Source organism: Chenopodium quinoa, unplaced genomic scaffold (assembly GCF_001683475.1).
Source record: "Chenopodium quinoa cultivar QQ74 unplaced genomic scaffold, ASM168347v1, whole genome shotgun sequence".
NCBI classification, from domain to species: Eukaryota; Viridiplantae; Streptophyta; class Magnoliopsida; order Caryophyllales; family Amaranthaceae; genus Chenopodium; species Chenopodium quinoa.
Window position 1 is genome coordinate 1647136 of NW_018743518.1, and position 24284 is coordinate 1671419.

A 24284-nucleotide genomic window follows, 5' to 3' on the forward strand; every position below is an offset into this window, starting at 1 on the left:
ACGTGGCGTTTATTTTTTATTATAATCCTACGTAGCGCTTTAAAAAAATTAATCTTACGTGGCATAATCCAATTGTAGCGTTTTAAAAATATTAATCCTGCCTGGCACACTAATAATTTTTTAAAAATTAAAATCCTACGTGGTGATCTAAAAACACAGGAAAAAACTCCCCTTTATATATATATTTTTTAGAATGTACGTAAGATTGTAACCTAATATTTTGACAAATTGACAACATACTAGATTTTATTTTTTTGGTTGGTTTAAATGAGGAACGTTAAGGGCATTACATATAGGGAATGAGTTTGAATTTACGAACTATTGTAAACTAGGCCTTTGGTTTTATCACTACATATAATATCATTGTAACCTAATATTTTGACAAATCTTTTAATGACGTGAAATTAACACGGTAAAATGTTGATTGCAGGGGTTGAAAAACCATGCACAATTATATGTAGGACTCCACATTGGAATGTATCACAGTCCATACCTTGGGCAAACATGTATTTGACCCGTTTTTCTGAACTCTTGATTCATAAGCCTGGCCAAAGCTTTCTACTCAACTTCATAGCCTCATTATTTTCTTCTTTGGTACTTTTTTCAACATTTATTTTGAATGACTTTAGTTATAAGATGTTAGAATAGTGTGATAACTAATTCAAATTGTAGTGAGGACTAATTATTTGAATGTGACTTTTATTTGTACGTACAAACAGAGATGGGGAATTAGCAAATTCGTGGAGAATGATATAAAGAAAAAGCACCCTATCAAGAAATATGACATGGTACCCGATCATAGCTTCTTACGACAATGTTGAGAAAGGAAGCATCATTTTGAAAAGATCTCCAACTTTTACCTTTCACAAAGATGGTGTTTTACTTTGCGATGATAGTGTTGAACCTAGCGAATCTATAAAGAGTGACTTGGTTATTTTTGCAACTGGATTTAAGGGGGATCAAAAGCTTAGAGATATCTTTGCATCTATCAAATTTCAGAAATACCTTACCAACCCTATTAATGACACAGTCCCATTATATCGGTTAGTAATAACTTTACTATTTTTTTAAAATATTTAATTATAACAAGTCTTACTTCCTCTGTTCCCTATAAAAGTGTAACTTTAAAATGGATCATATTTTAAAGTAAATATGACATATTGGTCTATGTTGTCTTATGCAGGGAATGTATTCATCCACATATTCCACAACTTGCGGTGCTAGGCTTTTCGGAGAGCTTTGCAAACTTGTACACCTCAGAAATAAATTGCCGTTGGTTATTTGAACTACTTGATGGAAAATTCAAATTGCCAAATATTCAAGAAATGGAGAAAGAACTTTCAATATGGAACAAGTCCATGAAATTGTACTCTTCCAAGTACTACGGAGTACGGAAGGCCATGCATAGGAGCGTTGCATATTTGGTACAATGATCTTCTTTGCAAGGACATGGGCTTAAACCCAAACCGAAAGAAAGGATTTTGGGCCGAGTTATTTGAGCCCTATGGCCCAATGGACTACGCTTAACTTTAACAAAGTTTTCCAACAATTCATAAGATGTATGCCGTACGTACTTTTATAAGTTTTCTTCTTATGATTTCTCCCCCCTTTCTTTCGTTGGGGTGAGGGTAATGTAATGGTTGATTCCCTAATTGCAGTTTTTCTGTAAATTTTCGTGAACAATAACACATACAACAATTTAGCCACCACGTGTATAACATGCGCTGATAAAGTGACAAGTGTGATACATAGTAGTCCATTTGCACCCTCATATATGGATAACATGGTGTATATGCCAATGTCTAACGTACAATCATATATATTCGCATCTTACAGGAATGTTGTACCCAACATAAAAAATCAACAATGAGAATCCGCATGCATCCCATGCTTCTTATTAAAACTTTAAATGTCCCCTGGCCTTTGCTAAAGACGCGGATTATTTATTAGCTCCAAATTATTAAAAAAATAAATAAGTAAATAAATAATAAGTCAATATATATATATATATATATATATATAAGCAATAAATCATCATTTATATTCTATATAGCCGACCATCTACTAAATAATAAGGAATAAAAATACGAGACAATTTTTTATGGAATAACGGGAGTAACGATCTATAAATTAGAGAAGACGTGCATTTGTGTTCGTTATAAACAATTAAACATTGTATAATAAAAAAAATTAATGGAAGCATGTGAGAAGTGGACTTTCTTATTTTGTTGGCATCATTGTGCGGTAATACTGGCAACAGCTTCCAATTTTGTTTTATTATTATCAATTAAAGCTTCCTATTTCCAATAACTAAACAATGATACCATAATTGGATCAGAAATTCAGAAAAATGTGCCTCGTCATAACTTAACAGAACATATGATTCAACTTAAGGCATGCAAAAAAGGAGAATAATACAACAAGAACAATAATAAAGCCTAGTAGGCTATTCCCTCTCTCCCTTAATTTTTGCCCCAATTTCATTTTTAGTCTGTCTCTATAATTTTGCCCCATTTTATTTTTGGACATATGGGTCCACATTTCTACTCTCACAACCATCCCATTAACCCCACCACTTTTCTCTCTCATCACTTTTTTCCAACCGAAATTTAATAAAGTAACATTACACTATGGGGCAAAATATATACTCCGTATATAATAAACATACCTGACAAATAAGTACCAATATATACAAGTATATAATTAAAATTTAAATATTTTCTCTTTCATTCACAATAATTCAGTTACAGTATAACAAATATAATATCATAGAAAAAAAATATATGAAAGCTTTGATTATACATTATCTTAATTACAAAGAAGTACATATAACAAGGAGTAATTAATTATGTTTGATTGTATAAGGCCTTGTTCTTTTGAGTTGTTCTGCTCTGTTGAAATATGTTCCGCTCTACTCTGTTCTGCTTTGTAGTGTTGGAAACTTTGCTCTGTTAAAATCTACTTTGCCCAGAAGCTTAAAAGAACAGGGCCTAAATCTTCTTAATTTGGAGACATCTTAGCCACTAATTCATATTTATGAGAAATCATGATGAAAGATGTTAAAGTTTGATAAAAAAAAAAAAAAATTACAATAGCAAACAAAAGTACATAAGTGTTTAATAATTATTAAACATTTAAACTCCATATTTTCAATGTAATTTCTTATACATAGAGCTGAACTAGGTTGCACAACGACAAAGTCGACAAGTGCATAATCGAACAGACATATACGATAAGAAATAACCAGGTGTACCGTGTACGTAATATATTAGTTATGGTAATAGAGGATAAGGTAAGACTAATTAATACAGAGAATTTCCTTTTTAAAAAACAAATCTGTTTTTGGACTTATTTCGCGCAACATTTGACGACAATCCCTATAAATAAGGGGCACTAAACTTAAGAAATTGAGACATTAAATAAAACTACTAAAAATGGAAAGGAAAGTAGGCATAGTAGGAGCAGGCATAAGTGGGCTTTTAGCATGCAAATATGCACTTGCTAAGGGTTACCATCCCTTAGTTTTTGAGTCAAGAAACACAATTGGTGGTGTTTGGACTCAAACTGTAGAAACTACTAAACTTCAAACTCCTAAACCACTTTATCAATTCACTGATTTTGCTTGGCCTTCTTCAGTTGAAACAGTTTTTTCCTGACCAAAGTCAAGTTTTTGATTATCTTCAATCTTATGCTAATCACTTTGATTTGCTTAAACACATTAGATTTAATACAAAGGTTGTGAGTATTAAGTATGAAGGTCCATCTGATGAAGAGATCCAATCTTGGGCTCTTTGGGGTGGTAATAATGATCCATTTGGTAATTTGGGTAAATGGGTCGTCACCACCCAAGATCTTCTCAATCAAACTATCGAGGTATGTTTTGTTTATTAATTAAGGGTGTTTTTTTTTTTTTATTTTTTATACTACTATAATTTCTTTATTTTCTCGGAGTAATGTCACTTTTTTCTCTTTTTAATCATGTTTTTCTTTCCTAATGATTTCGACATTAGTATTAGTTTTATAAAAATTACGTAGGTATCTCATGAACTAATCGTTTTAATACATTGAGAAGAATCTTACAAACTAATAGATTCGTATAGAGAAATGATGGAAGTAGAAAGATTTTTCTTTGTCACAAAAACGAAAAAATAAAATATAAGAGTACAAATAATTGAAAAGAAGTTTAAGGATGAACATAAAAGTATAAAACGGTAGGAACAATAGGTAACGGACAAAGTATGTTACACTTGAAATGGGGGGATGAGGAATCGAACCCCAATCACTTGTGGGGGGGAGATGGAGGGACACATCCTCGACAAAGTATGTTACACTATTAACAAAAGAAAGGACATAATTAAGGTGTTAAGGACAGAGAATACATACGGATCGGAGTACTTCGTATTATTTTTTCTTGGTGCAACAAAGAGATAAAATGATAATGTTAGTCGAATAGTGGGTGTCTTATACAAGTTTTTGATAATGTTGTTGCTCGTGTCACATCTGTGATCTGAATTCGTCTAGGGAAATTGATAACATTGATGTTGATTACCAAACGTCCAAACACCAATAGTATAAACAACCATATAATATAATGCATGCATCAACAAAGTGATGTTATTGGTATGGATATAAATGATAACCTAATGGAGGATTTTCAACGTCATTGTCTTAATAGGATCCAGGGATGTTAAATCAGTTCAATTGGAGTTATCTCTTGCATTATAATCTATCAATACAACATAATTTCATTCGAAACAGTCGCATAATTGAACCCAAATTCATTCCTGGAAATATGTTTGCGGTACAATTGAACCAAATTCATTCTCGTAACTTTATAGACCTATTCGTAAGCTTGTTATGGTTCTAAACCAATTTATATGACCTCAGGGAACACCCCACACATTCACTTAAATTTTGGAAAACTTTTCCAGAAATGGTCTAAAACGTGGATTACAACCTTTAATTTTTTTTACAATTTTCAACTTTTCCAGACCCATATAGTAAAGAGGATGAGGTTGCTAACATAAATTCCACGACTTCCCAAAAGGTCATTTGGGTGGTTGAAACCATCCATTTTGTCTTTAAACTGTCAATTAAGTCATTTACATTTACGCCTCCCTTCATTAACTCAAGGCCACCACGGGCCTTTATTATGTGACCGACTAGTAGTATTCAGGTTCCCAAGAACATTATGGAGTTGCATAATGAATATTACTATAAATATGTAATTGTGTGGTATGGACTAAAAGAATTTCCTTAAAAGTGTCAAGTAATGGCCTCAAAAACATACACCAATAAAAAGGACAAAATCATACTATTTGTGTGAATCATGATTGAAAATTATGTGGTAATGTTATTTAGTATTAATGACACAGGTGATGCAAGTAGATTTTGTGATCTTGTGTTTAGGACGATTTAGTGATTTACCAAACATACCAGAGTTTCCTTCAGACAAAGGTCCAGAGGTATTTAATGGCAAGGTTATGCATTCTATGGATTATTCTGCCTTGGACTATGAATCTGCTAGAAATTTAATCAAAGGAAAGCAAATTACTGTGGTTGGCTTCCAAAAATCTGCACTCGACATTGCTATGGAGTGTTCAATTGCCAATGGTAAGAGCTACACCCCGTATTATTATTGTTATTATTCGTTGTTGTCATGTCACAAAAATTATGTAACAATTGCATGCCCCATGTTTGTACCAATCTTTCGTGCACACTAACTACTTAGCTAGCGATTAGCATGAAAGTGTTTAGGTGCAGTTGGATCATTCATTTTACCTTTCAAAAAAAAAAATGCACATTTTTATACGTTTGTATATAATGTTGAATGCAGGAGTGGAGAAACCATGTACGGTAATATGTAGAACTCCGCATTGGAATGTACCGGACTACTTCCCTTGGGGATTTCCTCTTGCATACTTGTATTTGAATCGCTTTTCTGAACTCTTGGTTCATAAGCCTGGAGAAGGCCTTCTACTTAGCCTCATAGCCTCACTACTTTTACCATTGGTACCACTTTTTCCCTTTTATTTTGACTAAAATCATATTTATTTCTCGTAAAACATCTATTCTCTTCATCTTATTTTTACGGAACTATATGTATTTTTGTCAAGCATTTTTTAAAATTGTTGCCCTGACCTAGTTTTAGGGATTGAAACAGATATTTACTAAAAAAAAAAAAAAAATTAATAATTTACAAACTATTACTCCGTACTTAATGATAACTAACATTAATAATTGTTCAAAAATAACAGAGATGGTCGATTAGCAAATTTGTGGAAAGTGACATAAAGAAGAAGCATCGACTTGAGAAATTCGACATGGTACCGGATCATAGCTTCTTACAAGAGATGAACTCGTGTTTGATTTCGACCGTGCCTGAAGGATTTTATGATAATGCTGAGAAAGGAAGCATTTTATTGAAAAGATCTCAAACTTGATAATAATGCTAAAACAAAGGAACCTATTAAGAGTGATTTGGTTATTCTTGCTACTGGATACAAGGGTGATCAAAAACTCAAAGACATTTTTTCGTCTCCCAAATTTCAGGATTATATTATTGGCTCTTCCAACAAAACTGTTCCATTATACAGGTTCGTATCTCAATTTTTTTTTTTTTTTTTTGACAGTACATTTTACGTCATACATATCTCGACACCTGTAAGTTGCTAACCATGTATATGTATAAACGTGTCATTTTATGTTTTTCTTAAAGAAAACATACTCCCTCCGTCCTATAGTATAGTTCCTGTTTTCCTATTTTAGAGACCTAAAATGTTGTTTCTATTTCTACATTTGGATAGTATATAAAGACTATTGTACCCTCATTTTTTTAACTTTATTCATTGAACTTCCTAATTTACTCTTAAATTATCCACTTGCATTGTACTCTTTTTCACATTCTTTCTTTAATTTTTTCTATAATTGTATTTTTCAATTTTTTTTCCCCTTAAATTATTCACTTGCCTTGTACTTTTGTCTAATTTTTGTTTAGCTTTTTTCCACTTTTAATGTATTTTTTCCACTTCTCCTCCCATTTCTTAAATATTGTGAAAAAAATACAATAGAAATTATATTATAGGACAGTGGGAGTACAATTTATATATCTTTAACTTACACGAGTTAATAATATGGTTTTTATACAGGGAATGTATCCATCCACGAATTCCACAACTTGCAGTGATTGGTTTTTCGGAGAGCATTGCAAACTTGTACACTTCAGAGTTGAGATGTAAATGGCTATTTGAACTACTTGATAGCAAATTCAAACTACCAAACATTCAAAAGATGGAAAAAGATGTGTTAGAATGGGACAAGTTCAAGAAGAGATCCTCAGGCAAATACTACAGAAGATCATGCATTGGAGCATTGCATATTTGGTACAATGATCAACTTTGCAAGGATATGGGCTTGAACCCAAAGAGGAAGAAGGGGGCTTGGGCTGAAATGTTTGAGCCTTATGGCCCAAATGACTATGCTTAACATCTTTTGCTTCTTCTTTTCCTGTTTTCTTTCAAATGTGTGACATCTACTTTACTTTGTGTGGCAACAACGTAATTTCATTTGCGTGCAAATATGCCATTAAGTTACTTTTTGCTTGCCTAATTTGCAAATTTATCGTATACTTGAATGTACTTGTGAAAACATAAACTCAAAAAGTTTTATACTCCATATTATAGGCACTTACGTCAGCTTGCAAATAATGACTGGTCCTGTGAACAGTACACGTGTTAGGGTTTGAATGTGATTTATTCACTTGATTTAGTTTTCACTATTTTATCTTATCTAAATTACCTAAACTTATTAAAAATTATTTTATTTGTAATTTGAACTAGGCAACCTTATCAACCCTTATAATTGTTATAAGAATTTATTTTTTTCTCTAAACTTATCTTATATTTTTGAAATAAGTGAAAAATAGGAAATTTTTTAAAAAACCAACCCTAAATTCACCACTTTTCTAAAAACCACCCCTTTTTACAAAATTTAAAAATACCACTAACAAAATCCAATACCCGTAGGAATTACTACCCCTCCTCTATTCCGACTGCTTTCTGTCAAATCCGATCTGTTTTCTGATTAAAGGTCCACGTGTCACCACCTTATTTGTCAAAATTAACAAAATTAAAAAAATAAAATAAAGAATAATCCCCAACCATCCCACGTCAGCCACCCCCTCCTCTTTCTCCTGCCACCGCACCGGAACAGAAAACCCCACCCAACCAATCACTTACCGGACAACCCCCACCCCAACACAGCCACCTCCAAACCACACCAAGCCTCCCACAAGTATATACAGTACCTTTGTTTTCTTCTTCTTCTTCCCCTTTTCACTCCATTAAAGCGCACTCTAAGTTCTCCGTTGGAGCGGCTACTAAGCTTTTCTATCACTCCATTGAAGCAATTTTTCTGAGGTATGTAGGATGAGTCGCCGGCAGTGGTAAATTTCGGCTGGTGTTGCGAATTGTAGGGCACCCAAAAATCTAGGGTTTCGAGGAGAGAGAAAGGAGAAACATTTGGGACGAAATTGGAGGGGGCTTGGTGGCCAGGCGAGCAGTTCTGGGGCTTGGTGGGGTTCGTCGGAAGGGGTAGTGGTTGGAAGTGGCTAGTTGGGGAATGGGGTGGTCCGGCAGGTGGCGGCTATGGGTGGATCGGAGTGGCAGAAGGGGAACGGGATCGGGATGGCTGTCAGGGTTAAGGTTTTTTTTTTTTTTTTTTTTTTTTTTTGTAAAAAAATTGATTTTATTTTTGCGGTTGTTAAATATCGCACTCGAATTTTCAACTAACGTTCACAAAATAAAATATATTTTACAATATTTTACAAATTTACTCTTATATTAAAAAAAAAAAAAAATTTACCCCCCCAACCCTCACTCCCTCCTCTCTCTCTAAACCACCACCTCCTTTTACCACCCACCACCACCACCTCCTCTTTTTATTTAATCACCCACCACCACCTTCTTTTACCTCCAGTTTCTCGATCTACACAGTTAGCCGCGAAAATGACGAGGAAGGACAAGAGGAAAACGGTCACTGGAGACAGCTAATAGTAATAACAACTAATAACAATAATAATTTTAACAACGCACAACTAATAATAATAACAACTAATAATGATAATAATAATAATAATAATAATAATAATAATAATAATAATAATAATAATAATAATAATAATTCTAACAATACACAACTAATTATAATAGCAAACACAAGTAATTATAATAACAAACACAACTAATATAATCAAAATAATAATAATAACAAATACGTTAAATTCAAAACCAAAAAGAAAATAATAATTCGAAATTCTCAGGCAAACGCCCATAAATTTCGAAAAACCTAGGCAAAAACGCCTAGTTTTTTTGAAACTGCCAAGGATGTTCGAAAAAACTAGGCGTTTCTACCTAGGTTTTTCGAAATTTCTGGGTGTTTTCCTGGGTATTTCGAAAACAAAACAATTAAATAATTGTACCAATTTCGTACGGTTCGATGAGCCTCCGGCAACGTAGGTGGTGTTTTCGATCTTTCGTCTTCTTTCATGGGATCCAACGAATTAGGTTTTGCAAAATTTAAATTATATGTTTGATTTTGAAATTATATGTGGTGGTTGGTGGTTAAACGTGATCGTTGGTGCGTGGCCGATAAACACTAGAGAGAACAGTTAAAATGTTTGTGTAGGACAAAAGTGTTAAGTTAGGTAAAATAATTATTAATAATAAGCTACGTATGTCATTTTAGGTTATTTTACGGGCATTAGTTAGAGATTCGAGGGCGATATTTAGCTTTCCACAAATCGAATCAAGTCATCTTTAAGAGGCTGAGGAAAAAACTATCTCACTAATTAAAAAGTCAACAAACAAGTAATGTGTGTTGCATATATGGTCAACTTGTATATCAAGTACCCAAGTACGGATCATTAATTAATGGATTAGTTTGTCATTACCATCTTGATTAGCTAACCCCCAATTTGCCGGCCTGGCCTACTAATCAAACTTCAAACATGGAATGTAACTATTAGTGGACACCACTTTTTCATGTTTTTTTTGAGAAGTTTTAAAGGCTTTTAAATTTTTTTAACTAAATACCACCAGAATCATGATTTTTCCACTTAAAAGTGCGATGTTTTAACCATCTTTTTTTGTACTACCACCTATTATCTGACTTATTTTCTTGATTATTAAGATGAGTAAATCTTCAGAAATTTAACTTTTCTTTTTCATGGTGCAAAGTGCAGGTAACGAATTTATGAGCAATTAACATGAAATTATGATGAAAAACTTGGTAGAATCTACGAAGTGTATGACATTTTATACAACCTGTGATACTCCGTATTATATTACCAAATTAAGGATTTTGCTATACACATTAGTTGCGTTTAATGATAACAAATGATGATGATTTTGTCAAATTCCAGCTTTATTGAATATTATTTTGGGACCTAGTTAATCAAAGAAGGTATTTTTTGAAAAGGTATTAATTAATTGCTTTTTATTAATTTTTAGTAGATTGCCGATACGGTGATGACACGTGGATCCTTTAGTCGAAAAACAGGTCGGAAAAAGGAATGGGGTGGTGATTCTTATTGGTATTGGGTTTTGCAGGTGGTATTTTAAAATTTCATAATAAAATAAGTGGGTTTTTAAAAAAGTGGTGAATTTAGGGGTGGTTTTTTTAAAAAATTTCAAGAAGAATAGAACAGGCCATAGAGCCTTATATTTTTCCTCCGTCTAGAGTTTTCCATGGCCATAAAGCATTAAACCTATAGTCTATAACAGTACAAATTAATAACTAACCAATATGTTTTACTCCAATTCCAACATGATAGGGATGCGTCTCATTTTTGAAATTGCTACCCACCTATTGTAGGAGGGTCCAATACGTTTTACTCCATATATATACTTCGTATAACATATAGCTCGTATTAGAAGATCAAAGTATTTTCCATGCTTTTCCACCATGCATGTTGAATTTCTTGAGTCGTCCAAAAAACATAACTAGAATAAGAACACATTTTCCACCATTACTCCATCGCCCTGAAAATCCATACAATTTGTCCTCGCAATATTTATCAGTAGTTAACCGCCGTTTACAACTGTAGCCCGTTGAGAAACCCACATTTCCATAAGCACTGCGATGAATAAATATTTTGGCATGTTATATATTCATCTTATGATTGTTAATCTGTTATCTAATAATTTCTATGAAAGATTTCAACATTAATTAAAAAATTGAAATTAAAAAAAATTTATACAAAAGTGTTTTAATTATCTTCTCATTTGAACTTTTGAAGTGGGGCTGAAACTTGTAATTTAATCTCAATGTCACTAGGTGAGTTCCTCACCACCTCGGCCAAGTTTCCCCTGCGTGATTATATACAATAATCCCGTTATTCATATACTTGACATGTTTTGCTTAGGGATTTGGGGCCGGGTATGGGGCTAGTATATATATTATTGCAGGGAAATTCTATAAGGGACAATTTTAAGATTTAAATTAATTAATGAAAATTTTAAGAAAATGAAAAATTGAAACAATCTTATTAATTACCTTATGATTTCAAAGACAATGTTTAGAACACTGAAATTGAGAGGGTCTTCCTTCAAACTTTTCCTTTCAGTGATGCATACCAACATTATAAAGATGACCAAATACGATATTTGGGATAGTAGCATATTCTCTATTATCCTCTTCTTCTCATTCTGTTTTTTCGTAATTATATTACTTTCTGGTACTTCTTCTTGATGCTCATTGCTGACTGGAAGAAATGATGTGTATGCTGGAAGATACCTTTAAATTTCAAGCAACAGATTGGCCATGCACGAGTTACATAAACATAAAATTTATATCAATAAGAAATAAAAGAGTAATTATAAGAACAAATCTCTAATTATTTTTATTGATTTAACTCTTTATCGTGAAAGCAAACCAAATAGTAAAATTAATAGACAATAACTTAATTAGTACGTACTCAATCTCTCAATACAAACCTAGATTTTGTAGGTAAACCACGTTAAGTTTAAATTTTAATTGATCTTAGATCAATTGAATCCACGTGAAATTATGAGGCTAATATTCATTAATTTAATAAGTTAATAAACTTTTATTGATTCGAAGATGATTAGTTCATCATAATATAAGCAAACTCCAATCGTAATTAATTAATCAACATGACTCATCTGAATATAAATTAAATAAAATTGTAACAAGAAGAGAGAAAGAACTTGAAGGTTCAATGGGCACTCAAGAGGGGGGGTGAATTGAGTGTTAAGTAATCGTTGGCTAATTTTGCTTCTTTTCGGATTATGTGTGAGGAACCAGTTGTGCTGGTTCCCGTACGCAGCGGAATATAAATAAGCAATAAAGAAGACAACAAATTTAACGAAATAAAACAAAGCAATAAAGAACACAACAAATTTAACGAGGTTCAGCCAACTCAGGCCTACGTCCTCCTATCCTAAGTTCTTTATTAATCTACTCCGAAAAACAAAGACAAAGAACACTCTGCTGTTCCCTACTCCGGGAACCAGCAAACCCCACACTCTACTCCGAGTGTGCTCTCGACTTACACTCGTAAGCCCAATGTGTTTGAACTCACAAACACTCACCCAGCCTTTAACCCCTTTGTTAAAGACTCAATACAAGAATCAAGAACTCCCCTTTGATCTCACTTCTACGAAGCTAATTAAGAGAAAAAGTTTAAGTACTAGAATGCTCTTGTATATGACTTGATGAATGGGATTAGTGCTTAAGTATATGCTCTCAAATAATTGCTCTTTTTAATTTCTGGAGAGGCACACGAAATATGTGAAATAAGATGAGTTTATATAAGCTTAGATTCCTAAAACCTAGTTTCCTTAAATCACACAATCTTAGAGAATAAGATATATTGTAATTTTAGGAAAGTATTTATCTTATTTGATTTAATCACAAAGATAGAATCAATTAAGATAAATACTCCTAGTTTTTAGGTAACCAAGAATATTTCATCTTATTTCCAGCTGCACAAAATATTTTCAAAATAATCTTTTCGAAAAAATCTTTTTGTAAAATCTTTTTCCAAAACGGCAGCTCGAATATTTCGTACAGTGAACCTGGTTCCCCGACCTGGTTCCCTGAATTGAAACATGTTATGAAACCTGTTCCAACTTTGTACCAGATTTCATATCATACTTCAATATACTTTTAAGCACTTATATAACCCAAACATGCAAGCATACTACGGAGCATATTACATGAAAACCTAGATAACATATTAAAGCATAAATCGTCTTTTCTTCATGTAATCTTCAAGACTTGAATCTTCCTTGAATACTTCTATTATGAGCAAACAATCTTTCTTCGAAATATCTTCGAAAGGCTTCTATGCTCCAAGTCTTGGAATCAACTCTGCACAACATAAAGTAAGTGACTGCTGTACCACGTAGCAACCATGGAAACAGTACATACTGGTTCCCTACCAGTACATAACACTTTTATCATATAACTGTTCCCTGTATAAAGACAAGTTAGTTCAATAAGAAAACTCATGTAAGTAATAACTTGTCTGGGAAAACAGTGTTCTATGTTAGCTGGTTCCCCTAACTGTATCGAACACTTTCAAGGACCTGTTTCCCTTAGCTGTTTGTCATCATTCAAAACTATCAATCAAAACCTAAGGGACTCAACAAATTCCCCCTTTTTGATGATGACAAACTTTTGAAGTTCCTGAACCTGTGAACATGCTCAAAAGGAAAACCGTCAAAAACTTCAAGGACTCAAGACTCTTTGGAACAAGTCAGTTAGGCCAACTGGTTCCCTAAACAGAAAATAGAAAATACGAAATAAAAAGACTCAAACTGACTCAATCTAAACTAGCTAAACCTTAGGCTTCAACTTCAGACTACTTCCCCCTTTTGGCATCATTAAAAAGTATCCACAAGTAAAAGCAATGTGCACAAGTTAATGTGCTTATCCATACAATGGCATCAACCACCATTCAAGCATTATGCTGCAAAAAGAGATTAGCCAAACAGTTCATACCATAGCAGAGTTAGTAGTTCATACAAGCCAACAAAGTTCAACCAAAGAAGCCCAAATCCATCCAAAAAGAAAGTTCATGGAATGGAGAGAAGTAGACAGACCAACAAAATCAGTTATTTTAGAATAAACATGAGGGTGAGGAAACAAGAACAGAAACAGCATCACTCCTCATCATCATTCTCGTTCCCTTCCTCCTCCTCGAACTTTGCAACATCTTCTGTATTATCATCTGATTCCTCTTCATCCTTGTCACCATGCTCTGCTTAAACCAAAATCATTATATTACTAAGCATATTCTTGTGATTCCCCAATCTGTTTCAAAACCACTTCCTGACCTGCTGGTTCCTCTATTTTTTTATTATTTTTTTTTTTTATTTTTTTTTTTTTTTTTTTTATAAATCATGAGAGATATGTACTGATTCAGAATGTTCTCCTTGTTGCATAACGAGTGCAAAACTGTTCTCCTTGTTGCATAACGAGTGCAAAACTAGCATCACATCAATCAAGCAAAGAGGTTCTTGCTGGTACCCTTTTTCTCTTGGTTCCTGGAACAGCGTCAATGGACTGTTCCTCCTGCACCTTCTCAGTGAACTTCTTTAATTGAGTTACTCTACTTCGTACCATGGTCTTAGCAGTGGGTGTCTCCTCATAATAACCAACAACCTCTATTTCATCCTTTTCACTCTGACTTTTCTGAATTTCCTCCAACTTCGGGCTTAAGGACATTTATGCTTCCTTCTGATGTTCCCCCTGAGACTGAGCTGGTTCCTTGAGTGAACAGTAACCGAATGAACAATGATGAATTTAAAGCATACGAGAGAGAGAAAGAGAATTTCGAGTGATGATGATTGATGATCTGCACAAAGGGTTAGTGTATATTTTTAACAATGAAGCACAAAGAGAGAAGAAGAAAAGAAAAGAGTTAGTTGAGCCAATAAAAAGCAACTGTAAAGGATATTTTTAAAATGAAATCAAAAATTTGGTAATTATCTTTTACCATAATTATCTCAACCAACTATAAATAAGGCATATGATATGCTTGCCTTTTATATGGGATTAAATAACTGAAATAAGATAAATTCCTTCCAAAAGGAAATATCTTATAGTAATCTTCCGAAAATAAAAGATATTATCGGATGACATATCAGAGCTGGTCTGCTGTTTCCCTTTGCTGGTACCTGTATAGAACCATGTCACGCTGTTTCTGGCAATTCAGCCTGATTTCACCTGTTTCTTACAACAATGATTCTCAATCTTTTTGAGATTTTGAACCATCTACACAACACTTGAAAGATATCAACATAAATATGTACACACACTATACAAGAGAATACCATTCTAACCAATCATTGAAGGAAGTAATTGAAGCCAAAACCTAAAATCTAACTAGACCTAAAAGGACTCTTAACCTACAAAAAGACTCTCTACACAAAGGCTTTGTGAAGATATCAGCAATTTGATCTTCACTTTTACAAAACAACATCTCCACCAATCCTTTTTCCACATTGTCTCTTAAAAAATGGTGTCTTATTTCAATGTGTTTTGTCTTGGAGTGTTGCACAGGATTCTTTGAAATATTGATTGCACTAGTATTATCACAAAAAATAGGAACACTTTTATAAATAACACCAAAATCTTTCAGCTGGTTCCTTATCCACAGTAGCTGGGAACAGCATGAAGCTGCAGCTATATATTCAGACTCTGCTATGGATAGGGCCACTGAATTTTGCTTTTTAGAACCCCATGAAATTAGACAAGAGCCAAGAAAGTGTGCCATACCTGATGTGCTCTTTCTATCAACTAAGAAACCAGCATAATCTGCATCTGTGTATCCAATAAGATCAATGGTACTGCCTTTGGGGTACCACAATCCCAGATTTGTTGTTCCTACAAGATACCTAAGTATCCTTCTAACAGCCTTCAAGTGAGATTCCTTTGGATTGCTTTGAAACCTAGCACACAAACCAACAGAAAACACAATGTCAGGTCTACTAGCTGTTAGGTAAAGTAGAGAACCTATCATTCCTCTATAAAGAGAAGCTTCAACATCTTTTCCCTTAAGATCAGCATCTAATTTTGTAGATGGGGGAACAGGTGTATCATAAGCTTTGCTGTTCTCCATGCCGAATTTTTTCAGCAACTCTTTTAAGTACTTTTGTTGATGGATCATTATTCCATCATCCATTTGCTTAATCTGCAACCCTAGGAAGAATCCTAGTTCTCCCATCATGCTCATTTCAAATTCACTCTGCATAAGATTAGCAAATTCATCACATAAAACCTGATTAGTAGCACCAAATAAAATATCGTCAACATAAATTTGTACTACAATCAAGTGTTTCCCCCTGGTTCTTATGAACAAGGTCTTGTCTACTGTTCCCCTCTTGTAATCATTTGCCATCAAGAAATTGGATAATCTTTCATACCAAGCCCTCGGAGCTTGTTTCAATCCATATAATGCTTTGTCCAACTTGTACACATGTTGGGGGAACAGTGCATCTTCAAAACCAGGTGGCTGCTCCACATATACTTCTTCCTTTAAATATCCATTGAGGAAGGCAGTCTTTACATCCATCTGAAACAGCTTAAAATTCATGTGAGCAGCATAAGCAATTAAAATCCTAATAGCCTCTAGCCTAGCTACTGGTGCAAACGTCTCATCATAGTCAATTCCTTCTTGTTGATTGTACCCTTGCACCACTAGCCTTGCTTTGTTTCTGACTATAGTACCAAGGTCATCTAACTTGTTTCTAAAGACCCATCTAGTGCCAATGACTGATCTTTCCTTGGGACGGGGAACCAGGTGCCAAACCTGGTTCCTCTGAAACTGATTTAACTCATCTTGCATAGCTAGTACCCAATCAGGATCAGTCAATGCCATTTTATAGTCAGTAGGCTCTACATTAGACAGGAAAGAATAGAAAGCACAAAAGTTTTGAAAAACATTTGTTCTCGTTTGAATCCCCTTATTTATATCACTAATTATTTGATCAGTGGGATGAGAAGATTGATATCTATAACTTTTAAAATTAAGACTGTTTTGTGCTTTCTCATTAAGTTGGGAACCAGCATGTTCATGGATCTCTCCTTCTTCTGAGGAGCCAGGAGGATTCACATTCATGTTGTTTCCTCTATCATTACTTACCTCAGGTTCAGGGGTGGTACCTTCTTCTGTTCCCCCTGAACTCATTACCTGTCTATTATTTGAGGAACCATCAGGACTTGGTTCCCCTTCAGAGTCCTTATTATCTTCATTTTCTTCTCTAGGCACTTCATCATTATCATCTGGTGGAGTATTTGGTAGGCCTAGATCTGCTTGCACTTCATCCGTGGGACCAGTATACTGGTTCCCCGTGAAATCCATCAATCCAATCACTTCATCAGGTTGTACCTGCGCAATCTCAGAAGACATGTTAAATTCATCAAAAATGACATGGACACTCTCCTCAACACGAAGAGTCCTTTTATTAAAGACTCTATATGCTTTGCTGTGAGAAGAGTATCCAAGGAAGATTCCCTCATCACTTCTAGGATCAAATTTATCAAGCTGGTCCTTCCCATTATTATGCACATAACATTTACATCCAAAAATGCGAAAATATGTAATGTTGGGCTTTCGACCTTTAAGCAGTTCATAGGGAGTCTTATTTAACTTTGGTCTAATGAGACCTCTATTCAATATATAGCAAGCAGTGTCAACAGCTTCTCCCCAAAAACTCTTTGGGAGACCACTCTCAATGAGCATCGTCCTCGCCATCTCCTCAAGAGTTCTATTCTTCCTTTCTACAACACCATTTTGTTGAGGTGTTCTAGGGGCTGAGAAGTTGTGATTAACTCCATGTTCCCTACAATAATCAATAAAGTTAGCATTATCAAATTCAGTACCATGGTCTGATCTTACCGAGACCAGCTTGTGGGTGAGCTGGTTCTCCACTTGTTTCACCAATGTTACCCATTCTTCAAACGTTTCATCCTTTGTGTGTAACATCATTACCCAAGTGTACCTAGAATAATCATCAACCATAACACAGACATATCTATGACCTCTTCGACTTTGTACTCTCATGGGACCACACAAATCAATGTGTACAAGTTCGAAGGGTCTGCTGGTACTCAAAACAGTTTTAGACTTAAAAGAAATTTTGACTTGTTTCCCCCTTACACATTCAGAACAAACTTTATCAGCTTCATACTTAATGTTAGGAAGGCCTACAACTAAGTCACGTGTTTTAAGTTTGTTTAGAAGTGTTAGGCTAGCATGTCCAAACCTCTTATGCCAAATCCATTGATTATTGTCAGAAACAGCTCTCAAACAGATGGACTTGTCTTGAGGGATTTTATCTAAGAAGGTGATGTAAACATCATGCTTCCTGGTTCCCTCACATACAAGTTCTCCTGTTTGTGAGTTAACTATGTGACATAGGTTGGCTTGAAACTCAACTATATTACCTTTGTCACATAATTGAGAAATACTCAAGAGATTATGTTGCAAGCCTTCAACATAATAAACATCATCTATTGCGTTAGAAAGTGTCTTACCAACCTTACCTAAACCAGTGATGGTTCCCTTGCTGTTATCCCCAAAGGTGACACTTCCTCCATCAAAGGCCACTAGTGAAAGGAATTGATCTTTATCCCCGGACATGTGTCTTGAGCAACCACTGTCCAAATACCAATAGGTGTCTCCCTTCACTCTAGCCTGCAAGAGCAAATCAAACATTAGTTTTAGGAACCCAAACATACTTGGGTCCCTTTTCAACAACATTAACATCTTGTTGATCCTTTCTTCTCCACACATATTTTACACCCTTGTTGTTCTTATTAGCACTAATTTTCTTAGCTGGACATTCATGTATCTTATGTCCATTTTTACCACAATGAAAACACACATGCATCTCTTTAGTCATGACATACTTGCCTCGTTGATATTCTTTGATCCAGGTGGTTTCTCTGGGAGACCAGTTAGTCCTGGTTCTCTGTCTAGTATAACCAAGACCAACTTTTCCTCTGTTTCCTCTTGATGAAGTCAGGTAATTTAAGGATTCTTGAGCATTCAATAATTTGTCCACATGTCTATGACTATCATTAAGTTCTTTTTCTCTGGTTTCAAGTGTTTTAGTTAACAATTCGTTTTTCTCTTTAAGAAAATCAAAGTTACTTTTTAAAGCTTCGAATTGTAGATTAAGCTTTGAAACCATAGAGTCAATAGACATGTCAACAACCACTGGTTGCTTGTCCTTTTTCAGTTGATTGATTTCCGCATGCAAATCACAAATATTACTTTCATACTTATCAATCGTATTACTGACATCTACACTGGTACCTGTAGGGGAAACAGTGAACTGTGCAGCTTTAAGTGAAGCAATTTCCTTGTGAGAGTTTTCCAGGTTGTAAGCCAATGTTTCAAAGGCCTTCAACAAGGAAGTTCTAGTACACGAATTTGCTTTACTTATAGCTACTGAAAAATCAAGAGTATCACTAGTGGTTGATAAGTCTCTAGGGAACCAGGAGGTCAGATCCTCTTCACCATCAATTGGTTCAAACGATCTTTCCTTTTCTAGTTCCACTTTACACTTGTCCAATTCAACCTCTAGTTCTGCTACTTGATTTTTTAGTTCATAACAGACTCCTTCTAGATGATCACAACTAGCAATAGAAATATTACATTCACCACGTTTTTCTTTTAATTCTCTTTTGCAAGTTATGTATGTTTCACTTAGTTTATAGCATTCATCTAGTAAGGAATCAATACAAGCAAGCATATTTTCTCTATCATATTCATGCATATCTTCTCTAATTTGCTCTAAGCTTACCTTGCGTTCATGTAGTACATCCTTCTTTGCCATAAAGCATTTGTTGAATGTACTGGTTCCCCCTCTGGTTCCTGGACCAGTGCTGTTTTCCTTGATGTTTGTAAAGGCAGTTAGGTAAACATCTGAGTTGGGTGATCCTTCTTCTTCATCTGACCCTGAGTCAGAGTCTCCCCACATGGAAGCTATCATGGCATTCTTGTATGCTTGTTTATCTCCGGATTTAGACTGTTTGTCATTCCACTTAGGACAATCTCGAATAAGATGTCCTTTTTCTCCACACTTGAAACATCCTGTAGAAGAAGAATTAGAGTTAGATTTTTTATAGTTTTTAAAATGCTTACCTTTGAAATTCTTTCTTTGATCTCGAAGAGATCTCTCAAATCTTTTTGCAATCATGCTAATTTCATCTTCATCATCTTCTACTGTTCCCTTAAGCGCCATGCCTCTTGCTGGTTCCTTCTCAGACTTAGAGTCAATCAGCATCTCATGAGTCATAAGGGAACCAATCAGCTGTTCCAGAGACAAGGTAGACAGATCCTTTGCTTCGTATACTGCTGTTACCTTGGCTGTCCATGCATCTGTTAAACTACGCAATAATTTTCTCACAAGATCCTCGTCAGATAAATTTTTACCAAGAGATCTAAGATCATTTACAATAGTCATAAACCTACGAAAGCAATCATTGATTTTTTCATTTTTATTCATGGCAAACAATTCATATTTAGACATGATTAAATCAATTTTAGACCGTTTTACCTCACTGGTTCCCTCAAACGCAAGTTCAAGGGTGTCCCATATCTCCTTAGCACTACTGCAGCCAGATATACGATTTGTTTCGGTCTCACCTATTGCTTGTTGTAGTATTGACATTGCCTTAGCATTCTTCTCCAGCAACTTGTAATCAGCAGTGACCAATTCGCTATCTTTCTTGGGAACCTGGTTCCCCTCAACATCTGTCTTGAGAATGATATTAGGACCATTTTTAACTACGAGCCAGCATTCATAATCAATACCCATGATAACATTCTGGATCCTGTTCTTCCACCAAGCATAATTATTTCCATTAAACTTGGGTGACTTGTTGTCATAACCGATTGCACTTAATTCTTGAGTACTCATTCTTAACTCCTCTAGATGTTACTCTTTCGAGAAGCTTAGGCTCTGATACCAATTGAAGGTTCAATGGGCACTCAAGAGGGGGGGTGAATTGAGTGTTAAGTAATCGTTGGCTAATTTTGCTTCTTTTCGGATTATGTGTGAGGAACCAGTTGTGCTGGTTCCCGTACGCAGCGGAATATAAATAAGCAATAAAGAAGACAACAAATTTAACGAAATAAAACAAAGCAATAAAGAACACAACAAATTTAACGAGGTTCAGCCAACTCAGGCCTACGTCCTCCTATCCTAAGTTCTTTATTAATCTACTCCGAAAAACAAAGACAAAGAACACTCTGCTGTTCCCTACTCCGGGAACCAGCAAACCCCACACTCTACTCCGAATGTGCTCTCGACTTACACTCGTAAGCCCAATGTGTTTGAACTCACAAACACTCACCCAGCCTTTAACCCCTTTGTTAAAGACTCAATACAAGAATCAAGAACTCCCCTTTGATCTCACTTCTACGAAGCTAATTAAGAGAAAAAGTTTAAGTACTAGAATGCTCTTGTATATGACTTGATGAATGGGATTAGTGCTTAAGTATATGCTCTCAAATAATTGCTCTTTTTAATTTCTGGAGAGGCACACGAAATATGTGAAATAAGATGAGTTTATATAAGCTTAGATTCCTAAAACCTAGTTTCCTTAAATCACACAATCTTAGAGAATAAGATATATTGTAATTTTAGGAAAGTATTTATCTTATTTGATTTAATCACAAAGATAGAATCAATTAAGATAAATACTCCTAGTTTTTAGGTAACCAAGAATATTTCATCTTATTTCCAGCTGCACAAAATATTTTCAAAATAATCTTTTCGAAAAAATCTTTTTGTAAAATCTTTTTCCAAAACGGCAGCTCGAATATTTCGTACAGTGAACCTGGTTCCCCGACCTGGTTCCCTGAATTGAAACATGTTATGAAACCTGTTCCAACTTTGTACCAGATTTCATATCATACTTCAATATACTTTTAAGCACTTATATAACCCAAACATACAAGCATACTACGGAGCATATTACATGAAAACCTAGATAACATATTAAAGCATAAATCGTCTTTTCTTCATGTAATCTTCAAGACTTGAATCTTCCTTGAATACTTCTATTATGAGCAAACAATCTTTCTTCGAAATATCTTCGAAAGGCTTCTATGCTCCAAGTCTTGGAATCAACTCTGCACAACATAAAGTAAGTGACTGCTGTACCACGTAGCAACCATGGAAACAGTACATACTGGTTCCCTACCAGTACATAACACTTTTATCATATAACTGTTCCCTGTATAAAGACAAGTTAGTTCAATAAGAAAACTCATGTAAGTAATAACTTGTCTGGGGAAACAGTGTTCTATGTTAGCTGGTTCCCCTAACTGTATCGAACACTTTCAAGGACCTGTTTCCCTTAGCTGTTTGTCATCATTCAAAACTATCAATCAAAACCTAAGGGACTCAACAGAACTCACATCATGATGATGAATAAAACCAAGACAACAGGAGAAATTATGGAGAGATCAACAATATATTCTCCACTATGTCTTGAACTAGCCGTTTGAAATATGGTTCCTACAAACTTCTCGTACGAGCTCATTCCCTCCATAACTCCTGAGCTCCATTCCATACCAGAAAATACCGCGATTTGTAACACCCAAAACCCTATAGTAGTGGCACCAAGAAACCATGTCTTTTTACTAGACATTAGATGGTCATAACCCATCTCTTGATAATTGTTTAACATATAATAAAACTCTTTTCTCTTAGTAAACCTCTCTAAAACCCATGTTACAGACCTTAAGAACACCGGGTACAACGAGTTTCCTAGGAAAAGATAAGGGATGATAATCAAAAGGAGACCGGGATTTTGCCTAAAGATCATCATATTCTCATTTGTAGGTACAAAACCACAACTCGAAAAAGTTGAAACAATGACAAAAAAGGAGAAAGTATGTAGAATAAGTCTTTTGTTCTTAAGAACATGATTTGCACTAGGAGTTAGGATCATGTACATGGTAACTAAACTTGATCCAATTGTAAGTAAACTAATCATGTATCCTAAGACCACATACCCTAATAACTTAATAGAGTAGTTATAATTAAAGCTTGAATAGCTCTTATTATTATCATTACTAGTACTCGAAAATTGGTTGATTATGCCTAATTCTATAGATTCTTCTCCTTTTGAATTATCTACCTTTGTACTTTCGTAGGAAGAAAATTTGAACCTTCTTAATTGGAGACTAAGCATGGAAGTGAAGACTTCACCTCCTAGGAGCATTAAAATTGTCATGACTACGAGCTGATAGTTAGAGAATACTTCCATCTCAACTGCTGACATACTAGAAACTGTTGATGCTGAAACAGCGGTATAAAATAGATCAAGGCTAGTAAGCTGATCAACATCAGTCCTCGGCTTTGAGACCTTCAAGGCCATGACACCAATCAACGAAACGACGAGGAAATAACAAAGATGAAGCCAAAATGGTTTGGCATGAGAGATGATGTAGTTAAACATGGAAGTTTTCATGCTAGATAGTAGGAAAGGATGTTTTTTATGATAGTATTCTATACAAAGTTGCTTAAATTTATTGCCTAAAGAAGAAAAGTAATTCATTAAGGAGCTACTACCCTTAATTTTTTTTTATCCCCCTCTCTTTTGCTCTCTAAATGAAGCACAAGGAGATGGTACGTACGTAGATAAGAGGGGCAAATGCGCGTCTATATAGCGCGCACGAAAAAAGTGCTAAGCTCAAGCTATAGCACATAAATTATATTTATTCCATTAATTACAAGTGCAATTGGCTGATAATCAAATAATACTTGTGATTGCTAACATTTGATTACGTAAAATGTAAAGATTGAGACTTCCATTCCCAATCTATTGGCATTCCTTAGGGTACACTCGGATTAGTAGTGGCCTAGCTAACTAAGCACTAAGCTAGCCAACAACATAAAGCAATAAGGACAGAGACTATACATACGGAGTACTTCGCATTATTTTTTCTTGGTGCAACAAAGAGATAAAATGATAATGTTAGTCGAATAGTGGGCGTCTTTTACAAGTGTTTGATAATGTTGTTGCTCGTGTTACATCTGAGATCTGAATTCGTCTAGGGAAATTGATTAACATTGATGTTGATTACCAAACGTCCAAACACCAATAGTATAAACAACCATATAATATAACGCATGCATCAACAATATGATGTTATTGGTATGGATATAAATGATAACCTAATGAGTGATTTTCAATGTCATTGTCTTAATAGGATCCAGGGATGTTAAATCAAT

General features: G+C 34.7%; 1 protein-coding gene and 2 pseudogenes across 2 annotated transcripts; 2 read left to right on the forward strand and 1 right to left on the reverse strand.

Moving 5' to 3' along the window:
• The first annotated feature begins 417 nt into the window (after positions 1-417).
• LOC110740152 lies at positions 418-1527 on the forward strand (annotated as a pseudogene).
• Positions 1528-3366: 1839 nt separating this feature from the next.
• Positions 3367-8857, forward strand: LOC110740101 (annotated as a pseudogene).
• Positions 8858-10697: 1840 nt separating this feature from the next.
• Positions 10698-23670, reverse strand: LOC110740102 (sodium transporter HKT1-like). 2 transcript variants are annotated; one of them, XM_021920599.1, is made up of 3 exons: positions 22463-23670; positions 11554-11793; positions 10698-11134 (listed from the first exon to the last, which is right to left on the reverse strand). In XM_021920599.1, exons 1-3 carry the CDS (start codon positions 23605-23607, stop codon positions 10936-10938), a joined length of 1584 nt encoding a protein of 527 aa, XP_021776291.1. In that variant the 5' UTR covers positions 23608-23670; the 3' UTR covers positions 10698-10935. The 2 variants fall into 2 exon arrangements, with proteins under 2 accessions (XP_021776291.1, XP_021776292.1); XM_021920600.1 differs by lacking the exon at positions 10698-11134 and adding an exon at positions 11142-11366.
• Between the last annotated feature and the right edge of the window lie 614 nt (positions 23671-24284).